We start from the raw sequence: 18,075 nt of genomic DNA, 5'->3' as shown, positions 1-18,075 counted from the left end.
GGAGCCTGAGGCCCTGCCGTCGCCATCTTCCGTGCGGGGCCCTTCCTTTACTTACTCGTATCAAGACCTGGATGGATATGCCAAAAAGGGTAATTTACGTGTAATGGTGGCTTGGAGTGCTTCATCTGCGCTTTGGACAAAAGTTACAACGAACCAGGGAAGGTTTTGATCATTTTTGAGCCTGACCAGGTGCCAATAGGGTAAGCATCCGAACAGACATGGAAGTGTGTCTGCCCAAATCATACAATTATAAGTATTCCCCTGTCGGGGCGAATTGCTCTCTCCCACATCCTGAAAGCAGGACCACAGCTTCCCAGTTCGAACGACGGGCCTTCTGAAAAAAGTCAAAAACGGAGTGCTCCTCAAATAACTAGTACTTAGTTAAACCTAACTCCATTTGGATAGTGGAGCACAGCCCCGTATTTCGCTCTTGGGTCGCCGCTGATTGGTGGATGATTACGCGCGGGGAATCGTCAACAGTCGGGCCAATCACAATCTGCCGATCTCTGCACGCTTTGGTTCTGAGTTCTGGACCAACTCCCCGTCAGATCTAACTAGTTAAGGCCACGGCGTTCTCCCGCTCGAGGAATGACAAACTCCTCCATATACAGTACATACTGAACAACTACAGTACAATTCGGGGTACTTCCCACACATCTCCTCACCACCAACCCCCCCTCTCCTCCCATCCCCTTCGCCCTTTAATCGCCGGCGATGCCTTTGGACTGGCCGCCTCCGCCTCGTCGTTTGCTGTGAGGCAGGTGGCAAGCGAATTGCGATGGATCTCCAGCTTCCCGGCCGGTATCCCTCTGATGAAGTGGAAGTTAAGATCTACATTTCGATTTTCACCGCGGTTGCCTGGTACAATGCGATTGAGCTGGTGGTGCTCATCTTTGTGACCTTTCGCAGCTACCGCGGGCTCTATTTCTGGAGCTTGCTGGTCTCGTCCACCCTGGGCGTGTGCCTCCATGCGCTGGGCTTCATGCTCAAGTACTTCGATTTGTCGGCGAAGTGGTTCTTTCTCGTCGTGCTGACCATCGGATGGTACTGCATGGTGACGGGCCAATCAATCGTGCTGTATTCACGTCTACACTTGATCGTGCGCAACCCCAAGGTCCTTCAACGCGTGCTCTACATGATCATCATCGATGCTTTGATCCTCCATCTTCCCACCACCGCTCTCACGTTCGCCTCCAACTTCCACCCCGACAACCGAACGGTTGAAAAAGCGTACGACGTGATGGAAAAACTGCAGATGACCGGCTTCTGCTTGCAGGAATTCATCCTCTCGGGCGTGTACATTGCCGAGGCCATGTCGCTGCTACGCATCAGCCGCGAACCAGGAAGTCGCAAGGTCATGTACCAGCTGTTGAGCATCAACCTCATCATCATCCTCATGGACATCGCCCTGCTCGTCGTGGAGTACCTCAACTACTACGTCATCGAGACGACGCTCAAGAGCACCATCTACAGCATCAAGCTGAAGCTCGAATTCGCCGTCCTCAGCAAGCTGGTCCACATTGCGCGGCACGGATGGCAGGCCGACGCCATCCTGGGCACCAAGAGCCAGTCTCCGAACGAATTCCCGGATTTCGTCGATGCCACACGCGTGACCTCGGACGTCACGCATGCCGCGCCCCCGGAGCCCAAGCGCCCCTTTCATCGCCAGCACCGCCGTGATTCTTTGGAGTTTGACGACATCTCCATCTCTACAACTGAACATGCCGAACTCGACACGTGGCACGAGCCACACTCGCCCCGGCAAACAGGGACCCAATCTACAGTTCATGGTTCACGCCTCTCTACTACACTGCGATGTCGCCATTGCAAGCGGCCATTGGAAACTGAATTGTCGACGGGTTCGACTTCCACCGGCGTGACATGACAGGGAGCGCTGGGCAGCTCCTCATGCACGCGACCTTTCTTTACCACCCGTCCCCCCCCCCCCTTTTTTTTTTCCTCTCACGACACAATGCCATGAGTTGAAACGCGACGAAAGAAATCGACGGATTTGCATCCCGATTTCATCGCGTCGGGGACTGCAATCCTCCGAGAACGAGAGAAGTGGAGTCATCCACTTTCTCCGTTTTCCTTGTATATAGTGTACATAATACATAGCTTACGAATTAATGATGGATCATCATCATTCTATTGCCTTCAATACTGTATGAATGCACAACATCACAAGGGATTTCCTGAGGGCCAGCATGTTCAGGGGAGAAGCTGTGGCAGTGCACCCGATCGGAGGACCACACTCTTCTTGCATGAATTGCTGCAGAATTTTCGCATGCCGAAGCAGCTAGCCAAATTGCATGACAACTCAATATAATAGCCTAATTATGTTGCTTTTTCTCCGAATTGGCTCGAATTGGCTCGAATTGGCTCCCAGAGTCCCGCAAGTTGTAAAAGGTATTGGACACTGTGTATACACTTGATTACAGTAAGTAGGTACTACTCGTACATACGAGGCTCTTCGGATCTCGGATGCTCCTTCTGACTTGGGCAATTTCCCCCAGCGCTCCCTGTTAGCTCACGTGATACGATAACTTCAAGTCAAAAATTCCCGGCGCGCTCCTCTTCTCCGGTTGGTAAGTACTATCCAGTGAACAAAAAATCCCAAGAAGCTCCCCTCTCGGTACCTTCGCGTCGAGAATTCGACTCTACAGTATCTACATCCCTGCTCGCAATCGTATCAAAACATGCCCCCCTCCTCGCCTGCCGCATCTTCTACATCTAACCACCTACCCGATCCCTACATTGTCGGAAGCGAATTCCCCAACCTTGAAACTGCCCGGAAACAGCTCAAGAAAGTCACCATCCAGCGCGGTCTGTCCTACAAAAGAGCGCAGCACGATTACCGGCGGTACGTTGTCCGTTGCCGAAACCCTGCCTGCCCGTTCCGGCTGCGCTTCACGATCAAACGGGGCTCGGGCATCGCAAAGACCACGGTGTTCCACCCACATAGTTGCCCGCCGGAGACTCATCGCGATTGGAAGGCCCTGTCATCGGTTGAGTATCTCAGCGAGACGCATCGGAATATCATTGAGGATGACCCGTCGACCAAAGCGTCGAAGATCATTGCCCTGGAAAAGGCAAGGGGGAATAATATCTCGTATAAGCAGGGATGGCGGGCATTGAAGCATATCCAGGAGATTGTCTCTGGTGCTAGTGGTGACGATGGCCGTAACGAGGAATCCTCGGACCCCTCTTCTTCCTCCGCGGAGAAGATCAATACACCGAGCAAGGAGAAGAACAATGTGGGGAGCGAGCAGAAACCTGCAAAGAGAGGCAGGGGTCGTCCTCGAAAGAACCGCGTCCAGAACGGTTGATTCCGATTCATGGTACCCTGGGACACATCACGCAGTGCCTGAAAAACTGTCACTTCGACCTGGTTGCACGGATGCCGCCTTCGCTCTCCCCGGCGGCCGGCAACCTTGATCCTCGGTGCCATGCCTTTGTCCGGACCGAGCAACCGAGCCAATGAAAGGGTTGTTAAAGGCTTGTTCCGCCGCTGCAAAGCATCCTCGCGGAACGACGCAGTTAGACAGGGGGGCTGCCTCCACGAGCATAATGTCAGGTGGGAGTGCCTGCATCGCGTGAACCATTGCCGAACTGAACTCTGTGCATTTCCGGACCGGAACTTGATAGTATAGTTATTTCCGCGAGAGTTCTCCGTAGAGATTGTGCAGATCGCTAACTATGCATGTTCCTGTATTCGGATTTACGGGTCAACGGCTCTTGAATGTCTTCAAAGTTTTGAATTATGTTCTTTGGGGGTTGGGCAGGGATGCTGTCCAAGCTGATGACGAGCTCGCGGAATCTTGTCATGTCAGGAAGCTGGCTTGTCACGTGATACAGTGTCCGAGTCGATGATTCGTTCCAGCCCAGCCCTGATTGGCCGATACTCCGCTAGCGCGGCTCCACTCTCCCACGTCCCACCAGATTGCCGAGCATCTCTTCTCCATAGTCCATGCGTCTCTGCTTTCTTTTCCACCAGATTGCCCATGATCGATCGCAATACATGTACAAGCCAAGGATGTAGAAAACTGACACCTAGGCATGACGGTATGGGAGGCTTTGAGAGCTCCAAACGAGAATCCAATCCTGTAGTTAGGGCGGAGGTGTTCAGGGATTCGTCTTGTCATCCTCATGAATCTGTGTCGAACGGAACTGGAAAAGCCTCTGCTGATGGGCGAACTGCCCTAACATACCAGTATACTTTGTCGGATGTGTATCTTGATACCTTTGGTAGGAATCGAGATCTTGCACTTCAGCCTTCTGTCCTTTGGACGCTGAGATGATGCAGTTCGTGCCCTCTGGAAGCCATCTTATCCTCCAGAGTATGGTTGCGCCTGGTTCATGGATAAGCTCAATTGGATCTCCGCGGCCTTAAAAGGGCCACCAGCGGCCGTTCTCGATCTCCTAGTTGACATCTGTCTCCGCGCATTCCGCAAGGAAAGGCGTCTCTGGGGAGACTCAAGCTAGCCAGGAACGGACGGCCGGACGCTCTGGGATGCCGTTGGAGGTGACATCCCGCTCACGGCAGCAAAAATTTCGGCGAGTGTTGCTTCCGAGACCTTGTGTGTTTTCTATTTCACGCGCAGGGGTCAGTTCCGGTCTCGTCATGAGCAGAAATTCGTTGGTTGGTCACGGATGTCGCCGTCTTTGTTCACATGGTTAGTGGGTGTGGGCAGGAGACGGATCTCAAGCCTTCAAGGTGATCGGGAGCGGGTGGGATGGGACAAGAAGTTCTACCGGGTACAGTTTCGGCAGGGCTTCGGGATGATGGCACACGCTCAGGCCCGTTCAAGACCGGTTCATCCGGACACACTGGATTGTCCCCTTTCCACCACCAAACGGGGGGCTGACTTGAGAAACGCAGTGGATGTCATAAGGTGTTCTCGTCAAAGTCGATAACAAGGGGGCAACTGCAAGGTTATGTAAATATCCTGCAAGTTCCGGATTGAATGGATTGGATCGATTGCGCTGGCAACGCTGCTGGATTCAGAAGGATAAGGCAGGTGACTTCTGGAGCGAAACGGTGGGACATAGTATGGTCCGTAGAGTAATGAATCAAGTTCTGTGCGGACACTGTCAAAGACTTTTTTTTTTCTTTTTTTGAACGTTGCCTTTTAGCCAAAGACCCGAGCTGATTAGAGCTCTGTGACATGTCATCAGCGTTCCCGGACCTGAACGTCTTTCTGTTGGCTGGCCCGAGTTTGAATAGTGGCCTGGAGGACCGGGGACGTCGGTGAGCCCTGTGGTTAGTCCTGAGCTGTTTTTGGGAACGTGCCTCCTACGGACCCGTCAAATCCTTATCCTCCCGGAGCGACCGGGCATGAAGATGAAGGATCGGACCCAATTCACCAAGGTTGGGGGCCAACCCTGCGCGCGCAGTCGCTCGACCATCCTGTGGTTGAACCGCGTCAAACGCCCCTTTGACGTCTAGGTATTGGGTGAGCATGGATTCCGTCCGGGTCGGGTGTGTTGCTGCTTGGATGGAATACTGTATGGAGTGTTGGACCTCTTCTATGTACATGTACCGTGTTGTCCGGAAGGTGGATCTCGGTCGGAACGGCCCGTGCCCTGAAACGAACGAAGTGAGTGAACTGGTGACGCGCGGCTGTAGCGCGCATGCCCTGAACCGAACCGAGCCTTGGACAATCATATTGCTGCCAAAGGGGCGACCTCGTCATTTTTGTACACCAGCCCGAAGGTTAGGCTATCCGAAATGAAGGAAATCGCTGGCAGAGAAAGCAACGTCGCAGTCCCTGCCTGCGCTGCGCCTAGAGCTTGTAGGTATCGCAGTGCTTAGTACTCGTACTCCTCGACGTTACTCAAGGCAACTGAAGATATCCTGAAAATCACAGTACCATATAGATGGCGCCATCTACGAGTACTTACAGTACTACGCAAAGTTTGTCACGGGCCGTCTTTTGACCTCTGCTCCGCTGGGGGCCGGTTCGGCAAGAGCTGGAATACAAGCCCACGCGGGCCGAGGATGGGAAGCAAGGGCCAGGAAATTGGGGTACTTACTGTACTGCGCCCCTGCTTGAGCGGACAGCATCAAGACTTGCTGAATAGCAGAAAGGTGAGTCGCGATCAGCAGTAACCAAGGCCTGTATACTACTGAGTCGATGTAAGTTCGGTAATCGCATCACACATGAACCAAGGGTCGGATCCAACAGCGAACGGCATGTTCATGCTTGTATATTGAATGCCCTTGGTCTACTCAATCCAAGGAATTAGGGTTGGATGGTACGACTGCCGTAGTTTGGTGATCTCTGTCCCGTTTCCAGAGTACTATTCAGGATCTTTTGATTGAGAACGATTCATTGATTCAAAGACAGATCCAAGGCAATCATTGACTCGTTACTGTACAATATGTTTCATTTGCAATCCATCGCCCGAAAACACCATTCATCAATCAAATGTACAACAAACCGTAATCCCACAGAACACCAAAATCAAATTCCTTAAACAGTGAAATTTCGATGACCCCGTACCAACCCAACGCCCAGTTTACTCACCGCCACCCAATCCGGCGCATACCGCTTCAGCTCGCGTAGCGCAGGGATGGCATTCGCGTCGTTGAAGTCGTCCCAGAAACAGGTGACTGTTCCGGTCATATGGGACGAGGTGGAAGACGAGGACGAATCGTCTTCTTTCGTCCATTCAAATTCCACCGTGAACGTCTTGTTCCACGTCCGGCTGAAGAGACGCACCTCCTGCAATGGAGCCGCGTGGTCCGCCGGCGGAAGTGTCGGAAAGCGAGTTTCGTCGACTGCGGAGCCAGGGATGCGGTAGTTGGCGAGGGGCTTGGAGAAGGAGACCGCACAGGCGCGTGAGGATAGCGCGCCCAGGTAGATGCGGGCACGGTGGTGTGTTGCGGTGTCCTCGAGCCGGGTGGCGTTGTAGCGGACCCAGTTGGTAATGTTTTTGTTGTTCTTGAGGACGGCGGTTAAAGGGGAAACAACGCGCGGATCATGGCTCGTCCACGTGCACGTCGTCCGCGTCTCGGGCCCTGTGCAGCGCAGTTCTTGTCCCCGGGCGCTCGGCAGCGAGGATACCGCGTCCCGGACGTACGGAAACGCCCCTGTGAGCGACGCCTCGTTGGTTCCCAAATCGAGGTTGACGTTCTGCGCGAAGAAGAGTTTCAGACGGTTGTTCGCCGAGAACGGGAACGCAACCAGGTTGTAGATGAGCGTGCCAATGAAGATGAGCAGAAGGAACACGGGGATGTGGTAGGTGTAGCGGTGGATGAAGGGTAATGTCGGCGTGAATAGGACAGCTGTCAGAATCGCAATGGCGAGATAAATCAGCAAGGCCGAGCCACCATCCTGGGCCGTCTGATGGAGAGCCTCGGTGAGGAACACGCCAATCTGCCCGACCAATACGATGACGACCGGCGCTACGAGGAGCAGCTGAATCACCCACGTCCACTTGGGTAGCCTACTGCTCCACGCTTGCTCGGAGCCGTACACATTCGGGTCGCGATCCGATACAGCGTCCGAGCCGCCGTCCGCACCGTCGTCGTCACGGCCTTCGATGCGCGTGTAGTTGGCAAAGGTCTGCCGTCCTCCTCTCAGCAGCGATGTCGACTCCGTCGCCTCGGGCTCTTCGTTTGGCCCCGTTTCCTCCGCCGTCGGTGTCAACAGGCGGCTACCAAGGCTACTCGCGCGCCGGGAACTCTCCTGTGTCGTGCGGAACTGGCCTGCATACTCCCTCTTCCTGGGCAGAGCGAACAGCTCCAGATACGACACCCACGCGGCAAGGAATACTCCCAGCGTGTAGAACCAGACAAAGTAGCTGCCGGCAATGCCGTCTCGATTCTGATAGACGGTAGACACAACGAGGATCGACCACATCAAGATGGACAGCCACGTGAAAATGTAAGCACGATGCAACGCAGACGGCCGGACAAAATCTGCAATCCGGGACAAAAACCAGGCAATGAATACCCAGGCCGAGATCATCATGCCCCACACCGCATATTCACTGCTGTGCGCGATGTAAGGGTTGACCTTAGCCAGCAAGAACGCCAGGGCAAAAGTTGTGCCGGTAGCGGTGCCAAAAACGAAGGGGAACCGGAAGAATCCGCGAAGGCCTCGCAGCGACACCTTGTCCCCGTAGTCTCCCAGCGGGGTAGACAGACTGAACAGGTACATTCTATCGACATTGGACAGGATGATGCTGGTCACGAACAAAGTGAGAGGGCCGACGATCAAGAGCGTCACCGACAGCGCGAAGAGCGTATGAAGCTCAAACACCGCAAACGCGGTCCCGAAAAGGTCGAACCACACCGCCTGGGAGCCCTCACCACTCGGAACCTTGCCCGGCCCCGATGGCTTGCCCTCGAAGTCCGAACTGGTGTCGCTCACCAGTCCCTCGACCGTCGCAACAGCGGCGGACAACATGTGCCACAGTGACCTCTTACTCGTATGTCTCGTATCATCCTGGTCGGTATGGTACCTGGCGCGCGGTTTGAAGAAAGCAACATCCAGGCCGCGGAGACCCAGATCGCCCTCGAACACGACGTAATCCGTTTCACTCTTGACCAGCCTGAACCCAAAGTCCGACAGAACCGTGCCATAGGGGTGCTCCGCCCTCGCGTAGAAACGAGTGACTTGGGTGTCCGAGCTGCGGAACAGCGTGGCTCGGCCGCCGGCGCCGGCTCCCTCCAGGTTGAGGAAGGTATGCGGGAACTTTGACAGAGGATGCTGGCTGTACACGCGAGCACCATTCAGATAGTCCTCCTCGCCGTTGTTAAACAGCACCACCAGACCGCGCCGTGGCTCATGTCCGGGCGTGGTGAAGTACTTGATCAGCTGAAGACACGACACGACACCGACTCCGTCATCGGTCGCACCGTAACCGGTCGAGACGCTATCGTAGTGCGCATTGACGAGGACGCCGCCCCTACCCGCGGGCTCTCGCCCAGGCGACTCCCACCAGCGCCTCGGATCGTCGTCTGTGCCACGGATGTACACTAGGATATTGGTCCCTTCAAAGTACACGCCGCCGCTGGACACGAATGCGGTCAAGTTCGACTGCAGATCGTCAAAGACAAAAACCTCGGGCACGCTTCGGTCTTCATCTCCTCCTTCAACGGCACCAGCCGTATTCCTATTCTCTTCCAAAATCTCCTCGATGCGCGTCAACAGCCAGGCGCGCACCGCGTCGTTCCGGCGCGAGTTGTATGGGTGGAATCCAGCAGTGAGATGCTGCAGATCGCGCCAGGCGGATTCCAGATCAAGGCCTTCAGGCAACGAATCGGGCACAGTCGGAAGCACATGTTCGATCACGACAATTGGGATGAGCAGCGCGAGGTACACGATCGTCACGATGATTGTGACCGGGCCTCGGCGGAAGGCCAGCGGATTGAGCCGACGGCCCATAGTGAATCGCGTACTTGTTTTTTTCTTTGATTGATCTCAAATGCTATTCCAGTGGGAGAATATCATTCGACCGACGCGGTCGTCGGGCTGAGGAGCGACTCCTGGCTTCGATCCAGCATTGAGGTTGGGGGTCACATGCGGAACGCCGCCGCGAAAGGCGGAGCAGCGGGGCAGTACTTAAGGTATTTGTCGTATTTTTGAACACTGCGGATTCACGGCCAGGAATGATGGATCAGAATGCTCGATTTCGTCTGGACGGATTTCGAAGAGATTACTTGTTTCTGTGTGTGCAATGCTACTGTCGCCTGCAGGAGGAAAGCGGATCGGTGCGGATTAGACTAATACATCGTCGAATCGGGTACGCTACTGTATCATTCATCCTAACCATGATGCAAATGCAATCAAGTAGACAAGACGTTTACAGACAAGAGAGTCAAGAAGACGTTCCACGGATAAACCTTAAAGGCGCTGCAATGATGCCCAGGTATCTTGATATCCCCCGTACCATGCAATATCAAACCCAGAAGACCTGCGTTCACGGATCATGAAAATGAAAAGCTCAAGGTATCGAAACAAAGGATGGTAAGAAGAGTGAGATGCGAATAGGTGATCGAGCCAGTATTGCACAAGTAAAAGCCACGTGCAGAACGAGCAAATAGAGCGGACGGACCAACCTCTCCCAACCATGGGCGCATCGCACTTCTGCTGATGATCAATGCAAACTTCATAAAGTCGTTGGCGGATGCTGGCTATGCAAGCGGGTTCGCCTAGCGTTGCGGATGCAAAAAATCATGGACTGCGCGCCTGGAGCGGTGGAGTCTGGGCACTGGCCCGCCCCGTGACCTGCACATGTTGCCGGGTACCGGCCAAAGAGCTGGAATAGCGTTGTCAGAATCGGTACGGCACGGAGATCAACCAAGCGGTTGACTGGCTTCGTTGACACCGTCCACCATCTCATCGTCCCCACGGTCATGGATGGCAGTGGCGTTCATCATTCCGGTCACACGGCCCTCTTCTTCGTCGGCCTCCCCATCTACATAAATGGTTTCGCTTCCTTCCGGATAGGACACCGCATTGCGGTTCAGGAAGTCTCGCAATTTACTGACGCCTTCGCCACTGAAGACGCAAAAGACTTCTCGCTGTTGTGGCGTGAACTCGGGAGGAGCCTCACGGCAGAATGCTGTCAAATCCTCTCGTAAGAATGCCTGGACTCCCGTCACGCTGACATGAGTAAGCCGGGGGCAATGGTTCAGAAGAGCGTGAATCCCCTTGTAGAACATCGAATGTTAATTGTTTGCCCAATCAAGAACCCAGCTGGGAAGAACTTACCGCCATGGTTAGGTTCACGCAATAGCTCAGATGGACCCTCTCAAGGCAACTGACACCCAAGGGATCCGACATGGCCCTCGACCTCGCCAAAGCCAGAATGCTGAGGTCGGTGATGTTCTGGCATTTGACAAGGCCAATCCGACGAAGCTTGGGCAGGGTGGCCAACAACTGTACGCTCTCATCGGTGAGGAGATTACAGCATGCTAAGTCAATGTAGCGGATGCGATTGCAGGACTTGATCAGTTGGGTCACTGCCGCGTCGGTAATGTTGGAGCAGTGGCCTAGATGCACATAGTGAAGATTCTTTCCGAGCTTACAGATGGCAAGGACTGCTCGGTCGGTGATAGACCTGCACTTGGCGAGAACGAGATTCCGCAACCGCGGAGCAGCATTGATGATTCTCTCCACCGCAGCGTCTCTGATGCGTTCGCAGGCAGTCAGGTCCAGGATCCTCAGGCTTTCAAACACTGCGCCTTCGGGGATCTTGAGAAACGCAGAGTCATCAATCTCTACGCAATGCGCCAGTCGGAGCTCGCGCAAGTTCCGGAGGTTCATAAGAAGAGAGGTGACGGACGGACTCGTGATCTGGAAGCAGCCGTGGAGGTCAACTTCCAGAATGGATGGACAAATCTCAGAAAAGGATTGAACAGCGTTGTCTGTGACTTGAATGACGCCGTTGAGTTTCAACTGTCCAGGACCATCAGCAAGGTTCGCTCCAGAGTTGAGACCAAGTGTTCCATACCCTCTTCAGCATACGACAATTCTCCGACACCGCGATCAGAGACTCATCGGTAATGTTATCGCAGTTTGTGATATTGAGCCCCTGCAAGCGTGGGCAGTTCTTGGCAACAGCAAACAGCGTATGGTCCGTCAACGACCGTAGCTCTGACACATCTAGGGCCTGTAGGTACCGATTGCCTTCGACAAGATCGGAAACCCCTTTGTCGGTCAGTCTGGAGCAGTTGGTCAACGTGAGGCGTTCGATTCGTTTGCATTTGGTGAACGGCTGGACAGTCCCATCGCTGACCTTATCGGTCAGGGCAGACAGGTTGAGCCGTTTGATCAACTCCGAATACGGGAACAGGCTGTTGGGGTCGCCGACCGAAGCCACCACGCTGCGGAGATTCTCAAAGCGGTTGCACGACGGTCGATGCCATAGGATCCCCACGCAGTTGGCGGCCCACTTCTGACACACCAACATACAATTCAGCAGATCCGCCGGAGAACTCAGTTTGGAGAAGATGGATATGAGGATCTCCGGAGGCAACCGTCCGATAGGAGGAATGACCTCTTCGTGCCGATTGTTGACATTGAGATCGTTGAGTCCCACACCGACCGACGATTGGGAGTCATTTGTTTGTGCGAAGAAATCGGTATCATCGTCCACGGCACGTTCAGGAGACGTCGAGGTTGACGACTCCGACGGCACTTCGCTCGACTTCCGAGCCGGGAGTCTCGACCGCGCCATTCTGTTGACTATAATACAGTGCGCGGCGGGATTTTTCTTCGGCACTCGCAGGTGTAACCTTCAGAGCGCAGCGACGAGCGGGAAGGCCATTCAAATCTCCGCCAGCTTCGTTACCTGCTACACGAACCGCTGTCGACGGAGGGACCGGCCGATGTCGAGACTGCCGTCGAGTAAAATATCCGAGCGCGCACGGATTCGAGGTAGTCAGGGACACACAGTCCTGCCAAGGGAGGGTGTTGCAAGGTATGCGAGGGGTTCAACTATTTAGGAATCAAGTTTGGATCTCACGGCCGGAGGCGTGAAGCGCCGGTGAATGGATCGGGGGCTGGACGGTGACAAGGTGGCTGAGAAATGCCGAATACCCGGGCTGCACAAATACTGCACACAGTCGCAAGTGCGGTTGAGAGTGAAGAAGTTCTGGAGGACATTTGTTGATCAATACCTACAAGCCTCCTCAAGGACCATACAAAATGCCTGAGCAGCGACCGAACCAGGAACTGGCCAATCAGAGGTTGGGACTCTCTGCTGGCACATGCGGGCTGATGGATGACATCAAAGACGGGAGTTTCAGACTCGAGAGAAATGTCTACAAAATGTCTGCTGCTAGTCGTGAGTGACTTCGTGACCATTCCATTCACCCCGGCAGGTCGCAGCAGTCATGATTGCGGACACGTGCCGATCCAGGATGACTGCCCCTCGTCGCGCCGAATGATCTTCTCGACCACTCGGCGATTGGGATCCGACCTGGTCACGTGAGTCCACTCCGTACTCCCTAGTAAATTGTGGCTGGATTTGGATAGTGTTAGGTTAGGTAAACCAAATGGGAGTTACCTACAGAGTAACTTATTCCCTCGACTACGCGCGAATTGAGACGCGTCAACTGGTCAAAGCCACACGGAGCACGGAGAGGACGTAACTGTACGAGTAGGATTTCGACCACTGCACCTGGAAATTAAACAAGAATCTACACCACGGTCGGTCTGGTTCAACAAGGCATCCATCAATCTTTGTTATGTGCCAGATTGCGTTGATCAATCCCCTGCAATCGCGCCTCTACCTAGCCTCGCAGTCGAGTCTGCTCTGAAAAGCTGCAAGTTAAGGTCTCAAGCTTAGTGATGAAACACTCCAAAGTGGCATCCCGGTTCGAGTCAAGCCCAAATATGATATTGTCGGCTCTCTACCTCACGAGCTCCTGATTCAGGTCGTGAAGTACCTTGATCTGAAACAAAGACATTGCCAGGGCCGAGCGGGTGTGTAACGCATATCATTTTCTTGAATTCTTCTCATCGTTGAAAGTTGACGAAGTAATAATATCCTCTGATGACAGGCCTGTCTCCAAGCGATGGCGCACGATTCTCTCTTGTGACACAATCATTTTTGCGCGAGACGTTTGCATTCCTGGACTTGGACCTGAAGGGCGTCAGCACAGATGCAGCGAGCACAGACGCGATGAGTTATTTCCGATGGCGGCATGGCCTGGAGCATGCTCGACCGGTCAAAGGGGTCTTCCTCCCCTAGCCAAACCACATGGGGTGGATTCCCCGATAAGTTCCACTGCCATTCGCGCCGGCTGTGTGATGCCAATTACGATGTGGACCCCAGCGTGGTCGAGATGCTGAATCTCGAGACTGAAGAGAAATCGAAGTGGAGGTGCAGGGACCAGTTGATCATTTAGTGCAGTCTGATCGGTATCTTGTTGTTGTCTCGACCGATTAGTAAACACGGAGGAGCAAATATTTCTACCTTATCGGCTGTTGTCGTCTAATGATTGACCTTGCGGGTAATAGTGATGAACAATATCTGACAGCGTGGGACATCTGCGAATAGCAGATTCACATGCTGCGGTTTGACAGGCCCTTTGACGTTTCTACCTTCTATACTATCATCAAGAACGACGTGGTCATCGCCCCCGGACCCGGAGACGAAGCTTGGCAGAATTATCCTGTTCTGGTCCGGGATCTGGGTTCAAATCATTGGCAACTTCTTAAATGTCGGATTGTATACCACCTGGACACGATTGAATGGCATTTGAGATCAACCGGGAGAAACAGCCGCCAGAGGTGCAGCAGACCAAGTGGACAACGACAACGGGACAGCAGCTCGAGAAAAACATCTTTCACCTGGCGATCACGCTTGGTTTTCCCGTGGACGACCGGTTTGATTTCAAGTACGACTCCTGTCGCACCTACGGCCACCAAAAGACTGTGACCCAGCTCTTCGAGAATTTCGACGAGTGTACTCGCTTTGGATGCCTTCACCGAAAACTTCCTCGGCGTTCAGTGGATCAAATCGGAGGAGCCAATCGACATGGATACTGACCGATATCACTCTGTCGATCTGATTCGAAATCGATCGCGCCGAGGTTGCTGTCCACAACGCCTACTCCGTACACCAAAGCGGTAACCCTGCACTCCAACCGTGTGAGCCGGGCTGCATCGATAAACCTTCCGTACTTGGACATCTTTGGCAATTTCGAGGTCGTTGGTTTGGCTAATGCGAACGGTACTCAGCTCTGGTTCTTCTATCCAAACGTCGAGAGGATGAGGGACTAGAGCCCAGCACTTCAAGGATACTGTATTCCTATGTACTCGTAAGCTTTAGGGAAATTCCTCGAGGAGGTTCTAATTGGTCAAATCAAAGCACTTGTGGGGCTATCATAAAGCTTGGTGTCGAAGTTGTCCAATCACTGTTCATTTCTATTGAGCTTACCAATAACCGTACTTGCATTGCAGTTTGCAGCTGCTTGGAGCTGATGCTATGATTCACAGCTTTGGAAACTGAACCATCTCCCTTGATTTTCTCAATTTGCTAGTAGCTAACATAGGGCATTGGCTCCATATCTATTCCGTATTTCTACGGCGATCAATGTCTCGTGCTCATCGACCTTTGGGAAGTAGTGCTGGGGCAACTAACCACGCTCACTGCCCCCTTTATTTCATAACATCTGGGCCTTTTCCTTGATTGATTGAAGAAGATGCCAAGTCGCAATGCTAGAAGTGGCGTAAGCTTTGCTTTTAGGGTTGGAACTTCAGGTAGTTACAGTACCTTGCCTGCTCTTGTTACACGTTGCGTAGTGTCGCAGTCATAGAATATAGATTCTGAAGAAACCATCCAAGATAACGGCTAGATTGACAATGGTTTTTTTTTACCAGGACTGTTTTGAACCTGGGATGCATTCATTTGTACTGTATAATGGTAGCTAAAGCACATGACCCTAGAGATTCCTACCTGTACTCCGTGCTAGCTAGTGTCAAATATCAGGAAGACCATCTTCTCCACCATGATCATACTACTTGTTGACGGTGTAGAGGATTATCAATGATAATCAGTGGCCAGAACGGAACCGGCAGTAGTGTATCACATTATCAGATACAGAAAAACAAGCGACGTGCTTCATCTTGACACCTAGGGTGACTCCTGCCAGAACAGAGAAACGAATAAATCCGTGACTATTCAGGCCCAATTCCAGGATATCATTCCATTCTTTTTTTTATCGTTCATGTAGGAATAACACAGAGAGAGATAGGCTCGATGTCCAGTTCTGCCGATAATGGTATTCGATGCCATCTTTCTCTTTCGCTCTAGTCATGCGACCCCGACAAATCCTCCCCATGCATCTAGTAGCCCAGCTCGGCCAGCTGGCTCTTCACATTTTCGTCGATGTTCGCCGCCTTCTGGGCCTGGACGAGCTGTCGTCGAGCGGCCTTCTTGCGCTCGTGGAATGCAGCGCTCTTGACCTTCCGTCGCTCCTCAAGGCTGTAGAGAGTAATTCGTTAGAACATGAACATGATGCGACGATGAGAATGAAAGTCATCAGTCAGAAAAAAAGACATACCGAGCAACAACGTCCTGGTATTTCCAGCCGACCTCGTGGCTGAGACGGCCAACAGTGCAGTACTTGCGGCCGGGCTTCAGGCGGAGCACACGCAGCGCCTGAGGAACAACAACGCGCTTCTTCTTGTCGTACGGCGGGGGGATGCCCTCAAACACCTTGAGGCGCTCCAGAGCGGCAGCACCGCGGGCGGTCTTGTGCGGGATCATGCCTCGAACGGCCTTGTAGAAGATGCGAGAGGGAGCGCGGAAGTGGAACGGACCTAGAAGACCAAATCAGCATGCAGTATCCAGTGGGACTAGACGACCCCTACCACCTCGTCGGGGGTTGAAGCGAGTGGCCTTCCGCAGGTACGCATGGTACTTCACTGTTGGCAAGAATCGTGTCAGCTATTGCCTGTCTCCGGTTCTGCAGCATTGTGCCCTGTTTCCAATCCAAAAGTCCCCGACAATGCTTCCATCCACATCGCAGGACACATTGTCATAGAGATGATTCGACAATGGGTGGACGTACACTTCGCACGGAAGAACTCGCCGGAGATGTTGAGAGCCTCCGCTCGAACGACCACGATCTTCTGGCCGCTGAGCAGCTGCTTGGCCACAATGCTGGCCAGGCGACCCAGAAGGTGCCCCTTGCCGTCGATGACGACCTGCGACAATCCAACTGTCAGCCACATGCACCGAATACAATGAATGAAAAACGATTTCGCACGGATGAGTCGATGGGCACGGGGAGGGGATTGTTCGCATGGACGGGCAGCACGTACGACTGGCTCGAAAGTTGTGGACATCCTGCTCTTGTCTCCGGTGTCTCTAATTCAAAGATATCCAGCAAGACAAAGAGCCGGTTGCTCTTGGGAGTTGAGGTTGTCGACGGGTTGGAATGTCGATTCAGATGTCTCGGTCGGCACACAAAGTCAGGCGGTTTGCCAGCGCCTAAGCGAGGAAATTGTGCGAGGGCCCCAGCCCTAACTTTGCGGCATTTGATTCGCTAGAAGTCACATGTGGACCCACACTTCGTTTAGTTTTGAACTCTCACGTGACTTCATGTGACTCGAACATCCGGATCTTAGCTCCACGCCGATTGTTTACTTTGACAATGCAGAACTTCAGAACCCATGGTCCCTCATCGAAGAACTCGAATTGTCTGCGTCTCAGATACTCATGGCTACACACCGTCGGAAGCCGGGTTCCAACTCCCCGCAGGGGACGTCTTGATTAACGCAGGAGACCTCACAAACAAGGGTAGAAAGTCGGAGCTCCAGCGGACTCTACAATGGATACAGAATGCGGACTACGAAGTGAAGATTGTGGTTGCTGGTTAGTTCAATGTTGCGATTGATGGCCGAGGGCTGCGCGCCCGACGTTGATGTTCTAACCATGCCACTCCTTTAGGAAACCATGACTTGACATTGGATCGCCCTTTCTATGCCCAGTGCGCCTCTGATTTGCACGGCCAGCACCGCGAAAATTCAGAGGAGTGTCGTGAATTAATCAAGAGAATGGATTCTTCGGTTGTTTACCTCCAACATAGCTCGGCAGTCATCAAGTTGACCCGTCCTGATGGACCCAGGACAATGTTCAAGGTGTTTGGGTCACCGTACTCACGTTTCCGCGGTCAATGGGCGTTTGGATACAATACACCGGAAGATGGAAAGAAATTATGGTCGCAGATCCCCAATGATGTGGACATTGTCGTTGCCCATACTCCGCCAAAGGGCCTTCGAGATGAGAGCCTCGAGGATCCTGCTGATCGATCGCAAGTCGTTTGGCTGCGAAGAGATCCTACAGGCTTTGAGCAGAGTGCGACCCCTGTTGACCGTCTGTGGACATGTACACCAGGGCCATGGCTGCGAGAGAGTCCAGTGGGCAAATCCTGTTGTTGATGGTACACTCATAGCCGCCCGCCAGGAGGAGTCCCTACCTCCTATCGGCAGTAAAAAGCAGAGTTTGGTCGACCTGACGGGACGACGACAGCCGGCTCTGGACAACGTGAGCCATTGCGAGCTTCTTGGTTCAACAGAGCTGATGAGGAGAGAAACATGCGTC

General features: G+C 53.3%; 5 protein-coding genes across 5 annotated transcripts; 2 read left to right on the top strand and 3 right to left on the bottom strand.

The window, feature by feature from the left end:
- Positions 1 to 778: 778 nt before the first annotated feature.
- Positions 779 to 1,885, top strand: VTN31DRAFT_5600 (uncharacterized protein; the record flags this gene model as incomplete). The annotated part of the gene is made up of 1 exon (XM_069406118.1): positions 779 to 1,885. One exon carries the CDS (start codon positions 779 to 781, stop codon positions 1,883 to 1,885), a length of 1,107 nt encoding a protein of 368 aa, XP_069259757.1.
- Positions 1,886 to 2,699: 814 nt separating this feature from the next.
- On the top strand, positions 2,700 to 3,329 carry VTN31DRAFT_5599 (uncharacterized protein; the record flags this gene model as incomplete). Its single annotated transcript, XM_069406115.1, has 1 exon — positions 2,700 to 3,329. The coding sequence occupies one exon, from the start codon at positions 2,700 to 2,702 to the stop codon at positions 3,327 to 3,329; it is 630 nt and encodes a 209-aa protein (XP_069259756.1).
- Positions 3,330 to 6,476: 3,147 nt separating this feature from the next.
- Positions 6,477 to 9,398, bottom strand: VTN31DRAFT_5598 (uncharacterized protein; the record flags this gene model as incomplete). Its single annotated transcript, XM_069406114.1, has 1 exon — positions 6,477 to 9,398. One exon carries the CDS (start codon positions 9,396 to 9,398, stop codon positions 6,477 to 6,479), a length of 2,922 nt encoding a protein of 973 aa, XP_069259755.1.
- Positions 9,399 to 10,309: 911 nt separating this feature from the next.
- On the bottom strand, positions 10,310 to 12,195 carry VTN31DRAFT_5597 (uncharacterized protein; the record flags this gene model as incomplete). The annotated part of the gene is made up of 3 exons (XM_069406113.1): positions 10,310 to 10,666; positions 10,728 to 11,414; positions 11,470 to 12,195. 3 exons carry the CDS (start codon positions 12,193 to 12,195, stop codon positions 10,310 to 10,312), a joined length of 1,770 nt encoding a protein of 589 aa, XP_069259754.1.
- Positions 12,196 to 15,812: 3,617 nt separating this feature from the next.
- On the bottom strand, positions 15,813 to 16,817 carry VTN31DRAFT_5596 (60S ribosomal protein uL13; the record flags this gene model as incomplete). Its single annotated transcript, XM_069406112.1, has 5 exons — positions 15,813 to 15,951; positions 16,031 to 16,289; positions 16,341 to 16,394; positions 16,541 to 16,676; positions 16,794 to 16,817. 5 exons carry the CDS (start codon positions 16,815 to 16,817, stop codon positions 15,813 to 15,815), a joined length of 612 nt encoding a protein of 203 aa, XP_069259753.1.
- Positions 16,818 to 18,075: the final 1,258 nt, after the last annotated feature.

This window comes from Thermomyces dupontii, assembly GCF_041956625.1.
Source record: "Thermomyces dupontii strain NRRL 2155 unplaced genomic scaffold VTN31scaffold_5, whole genome shotgun sequence".
NCBI classification, from domain to species: domain Eukaryota; kingdom Fungi; phylum Ascomycota; class Eurotiomycetes; order Eurotiales; family Trichocomaceae; genus Thermomyces; species Thermomyces dupontii.
The sequence above is the reverse complement of the archived record's forward strand: the minus strand, read 5'-3'. Positions and strand labels throughout refer to the sequence as shown.